At 26.7% G+C, this 5335-nt stretch overlaps 1 protein-coding gene across 1 annotated transcript; it reads right to left on the bottom strand.

Moving 5' to 3' along the window:
* Positions 1 to 982: 982 nt before the first annotated feature.
* On the bottom strand, positions 983 to 5335 carry LOC113391272 (calcium homeostasis endoplasmic reticulum protein-like). The gene is made up of 4 exons (XM_026627217.1): positions 5311 to 5335; positions 5039 to 5209; positions 2463 to 2600; positions 983 to 1077 (listed from the first exon to the last, which is right to left on the bottom strand). The coding sequence occupies exons 1-4, from the start codon at positions 5333 to 5335 to the stop codon at positions 983 to 985; spliced, it is 429 nt and encodes a 142-aa protein (XP_026483002.1).

Here is a 5335-nt window from a genome sequence, read left to right as displayed (position 1 = left end):
TTCGAATTTAATTGCATTTATTTTCGGTTTGTTGTATTAGCTTTACTGAAAAATGTCTTTATACACAATATTTATTGTAAAATTTATTTCATGGGCAACAACTCTTTTCTTTCATTCATTATGATTAACCATGCTTTAAGGCAAATTGCTGGAACTTCCAGTACCAAAATAACATATTCGATAAATATTAAATACTTTTAAATAAAATATTATAAATACTGTGACATTCATTATTCGTATTTTATATGTTTACATAAAAAGTAAATAAACAAAACTTAATCAAGCGCAGTTAGAATCGTTAAGATGAAGGATCTTATCTCATATTTCTTATAATTATTCTTATAATAATGTAAATTGAATTGCAAAGTTAAGATTATTTAGTTCAAGTATATAAGTGAGTTTTAGAAATTCAGTTACAATTAAAATTAAAATCTAAATCAATTTTAACATTTAAAAAAAAAAACGAAAATATATTTTTTTTTAAGCTTTGGATTAAACTAGAAGTTCTTCTCCAAGAACTAATTAGAATCGTTAAGATGAAGGATCTTATCTCATATTTCTTAGAATTATATAAACTGAATTGCAAAGTTAAGATTATTTAGTTCAAGTATATAAGTGAGCTTTAGAAATTCAGTTAGAATTAAAATTAAAATCTAAATCAATTTTAACATTTAAAAAAAAAAATTGAAGATATATATTTTTTAAGCTTTGGAATAAACTAGAAATTCTTCTCCAAGAACTAATCCTGTCTTTACATTCACAAGAGAAGCAAAATGTTTTTTGAATCATTCATATCGGTTGAGTCGTGCGCGCAAAATTGTGGCCAAAAAAATGTATCCATACATACACTCATTTTTTCACTCAAGATAATTCAAATTCGGACTCAAAACGTTTGATACTACAATAAAGACATTTTTCTTAACTAAATATGTTTAATTATTAGATGGATTTATTGGATGTTGGCCCAAAAACAATAATAGATTTATAAAAAACATACATGTTCTACTCCTGGTATCGGAGCACTAGGTGGATTAGTTCCAGGTATAGGTACATTTGCAACATTGGGACCAGCTGAACCTAAAATTAAATTAATATTAATTGATATACTTTTAGAAAATTAACTTATTATCCTATATTTATAAGATACAACATACAAATAGTACATTTTACAATTGTTTAAACATACATTTGTAAAAAAATTCATGTTTAGGTTAAAAAAATTTATTCTAGTTATAAAAATCATTGTTCCCTTCCAGAAGTAGTTTGTTTTCGCCAGAAAATCCGACTTGCTAAATTTATGTTTTTTCAAAGTTTCAAGTCATTTTGAGTCGTTTGAAACCAATTTTGGAAAAAGTGAGCCGATTTTTTAATTTTTGTAATAAAACGACTGAACCGATTCCTAAACTTAAACCGTTCTATAAAACTCGTTAAGTTTCTTTGTAAGTAGCAAAAAAAAGTGTAAAGTTTTCGTCCACTTTTTAGCCAAGGCATAAAGACCAGCATATTATCTTAAAAAATAATGTATATTTTGATTGTCAATAAATATATGCATGCAAAAAAAACCTTTTAGCCGAAAATCCTAAATCAATTTTCAATATTCAAAAACTTAAGTGTATAAGAAAGAATGTTATAACAGAATCTTCGATGATGCAGTTATCATATGATTTTTCCTTGCTTGTTTATATCAAAAATACGCCTGATGGCACAGCAAACAGATAGACATTTTTTCAGTTTTCACTACCAATAAACGAGCATAGCATAGTGTTGCTATATTATGAGCTCTGTTATGATAGTATTGCTCCATAATTATAATTATGGACCGATTCTGCCTCATAACATATCAATGTTATGGCAAGGCTATGTTATGAAAATCTTACCATACTAAATATTGACAAAGCCATGTGGCGCTGTGCAGTCAAACGTTTTTCTTTCAGATAGAAAACCTAATCTAAAGACTGCACAAATGTCAAAAAAACGATGTTAGATAACATGGTCTTTCTGACCCAACTTCATAACATACAAGTGACGTTGCAGTTTATGTGTAAAACTCCTTAATGCACAGCAAATACATGATATTTTTTTGACAGTATTCAGTATGATTCAGTAGCATAATATATGGAAGTTGGAGTGTAACATGGCCTTGCCATAACATTGGTCTGTTGTGCGACAGAATTGGCCCATTAATATATGACTACTTTAATAATTATAATTTTTGTAGTGAAAAAAGTTATTATTATAAAACAGTAAATCAATAACACTGATTAAATATTTATGACATAAAAAAATCTCAAACATCCTGATGATGCTCAAAATGCAATAAACAGTGATTTCACATCATCAGACACAACTACATAGTATTAGTATTATTACTACTATTATTATTATAAATCAGAATTTTTTAATACTATAATATTGTAATTGTAATTTTAAGTTATTATAATATTGTAATTTGAATTTATTACCATTTCCACCTGGTACTGTTGATATATTTGCTGCAAGCCATTGTTGAAGGCCTGCGATATTTCCTGGTGGTTGATTTACATTTGGATTTTGCTGCTGTTGCTGTGGCCCCATAAACATAGGCTGCTGTTGTTTTAACACTAAAATAAACATGAAAATTAATATAAATACAAAAATTACAATAAACATTACAAATCAGTATATATTATAAAGTATAGATAATAAAAAAAAATTCAGCATTAATTAAATGCATAAATTTGATAAAATTATACAAATGTTCATCGACATATTAATAATTATAAATTTATTCAAGTACTATCAGTTACTGTTTAATTTTAATAAAAATATGAGAATACATAACAAAATATATATATATATATAATATATATATAATTTTAATATCTTTGTTAACTATTTGAAAAAATATTTTAACAGCCCATCATTTGTCAAAATAAAAGAAGAAAATTTAAGAAAAAATAATTTTCTTTGTTATATGTTTCGACACCTGATGTGTGTCATCATTCAGCATTAACTTGAAATTACTATCATTTGTGATTTTTCAAAATCAGTATTTTGTGAAAATATTATGTAATTTCAAGTTAATGTTTATAATACATAGTGTAGTGCATTACCATATCCTGATACCATGGATTATTAAAATTTTCCAATTTAACACCTAAGATCAACTAATTTTTCCACTGAATGAAGGCTAGAATTATAGCCGAAACGTATGGATTTAAAATAAATTTTTGAAAGAAATTCAGGTTTTTTATTGATGTTATGCCCGATTATTAGACTTTGTTAATACATATGTCAACATCAAATTCAGAATCATACTATATATATATATATATATATATATATATATATATTCTCCATATTTGTCTTTAGTTTTTTTTATATTAACTCTAGTAGGTATACCACTATATTCAAAAATTGAGACAAGCCCCTTCTAACTTGCAACAAGTTAGATAAGTTTATAGTAAATAAATTAAACAATAAATAAGTAATAAAATTGTAAATTAAATTATCATAAATCTGCAAAATATTGACGGCTTGTAAAATAAATAAATAAATAAATATCATGGCACTTTTAAAGCACAGGTTTGCCGTAACAATATAAATATCTTTTCACTAAAAAGCAAGCAATACCAAATATCATTTTTTTAAGTAAAACTTCTTTACGCGCGACTAGGATGTAAATCCGTACAAATGCAACGGAAGTTCGTTACGCGCAAACTGTTCGTCATTCGCTCTCGATGAGATCATTTCTATAAGGGTCGATTGAGATTAGTCATCGTGTATGTGAATAGAATTCTGTCGTTGTATGTGTACCGATATCAACAAGGAAATCGGCATAAACAAATGAATTTTACAAATACATCGTAGTAGAAATCTTGATTTAATGAAAAATACCTGAATCAGAAGAATATTTTACACTGTTCCTTGAAAATAATAAAACTAATTAAACATTTGGGCGGTGTACTAAACGTAAGTTTATTGTTTAGAAACTATTTCTATATTATTCATAGTTTTTATAAATCTTTGAAGTTATTAAAATGGAAAATATTTTTTAGGCAAGACAGATATTACAGCTGTTCAAATAATGAGATTATATTACCAATAAAAAAGTAAAAAAGTAAAAAAAATACAAGCAGTCAATGAATGTATGTTAATTTTAATTACATGAAGTTATTCAAACACAATTACATGATGAGTGAAGTTGCAAAAACAATACTTGTTTAGGCGTTCTTTAACATAATCCACTGTGTGAACGAATATTATAGAATTTATTAATCAGCAATTACTTCATTTATCTAATGAAGGTTCATTTCTAAATGCTAATTACAATAACAAACCAATCACATCATATTTGAATTATGACTTTAATTACATTATTGTTTCTAAATATTATACACATTTTTAATGCTATTATAAATATATAATTTATAATTTACCATTATATAAATGTGTATAATGGTCGACACTAATAAATGTGTGCATCACGAGTGTTACCATATTACTAATAAACATTATTCAAAATTGTTATATCATGTATTTATATTTACTTAAATGCCATCTTGTGCAGTAGCAAATAAGTTTTACTTCAATCGCGTGTGAACCTTACGCGCACTCTTTTTTTGAAAATACAAACAAATGAGTAGTACAGAAAAATGCTCAGAGGATGAGGATATACTCCAGAAAGCAAACAATTGCATTGGCCAGCACTTACTTGGTAGTTAGGACTAAAAAATCTTATAATTCATGTGATGGATATTACTTCTGTTAAAAAATAATAAGTACAACAATATTTATTATAAAACCATGATATGTATCATGTTTATCTGAATTCTTGGAACGTAACCCCTCTTTCTGTACTAGTTCTTTCTAGGATTCGAATAACACAGTAGTTTTTAGGTAGCTAACTACCATGTTATACAGGTGTTACCTGTATTTGTATTAAGGAAGTGTCCACAATATGTTTCCTGTCCTCGCAATCACAAAAACAACTGTCTGGTAAACATTAAATTAAATCCTACGTCTTTCTTTAACTAAAATAACTATTAAATATATTTACATGCTTGTTCCGCCGCCACTTTGTACTGATAATAATTAAAGTGTTCTCCTCCATACAAAAAGGCAAACTTAGGATTATTTTCCTGTTTAGATTTTGTCATAATTTCAAACTCCGGCCCATTCCTAGCAACAAATTGCGCCAGTTTGTCAATAATATTTCTCGTTTCATTATCTGGAAATAAAATAATAAATAACAAACAAAACCAACAGATATTACATTTGTAAACATTATTTACAAATGCGGTAACCTAAATTTAGTTCATATATATTTACCACTAGGCGGTTGAGGGAATTCCAT

The sequence above is a fragment of the Ctenocephalides felis genome, unplaced genomic scaffold, assembly GCF_003426905.1.
Source record: "Ctenocephalides felis isolate EL2017-DRISC unplaced genomic scaffold, ASM342690v1 CF-g0.4_SCAFFOLD_00845, whole genome shotgun sequence".
NCBI classification, from domain to species: Eukaryota; Metazoa; Arthropoda; class Insecta; order Siphonaptera; family Pulicidae; genus Ctenocephalides; species Ctenocephalides felis.
This window is presented reverse-complemented; position numbering and strand designations above follow the sequence as displayed.

Coding starts and splice junctions, on each gene's coding strand:
- LOC113391272 (XM_026627217.1), bottom strand. CDS start 5,335: ATGGAATTCCCTCAACCGCCTAGTG. Junction 5,210..5,310: donor ATTCCCTCAACCGCCTAGTG/GTAAATATATAT, acceptor TTTTATTTCCAG/ATAATGAAACGAGAAATATT. Junction 2,601..5,038: donor AGTGGCGGCGGAACAAGCAT/GTAAATATATTT, acceptor TGTTTATTTTAG/TGTTAAAACAACAGCAGCCT.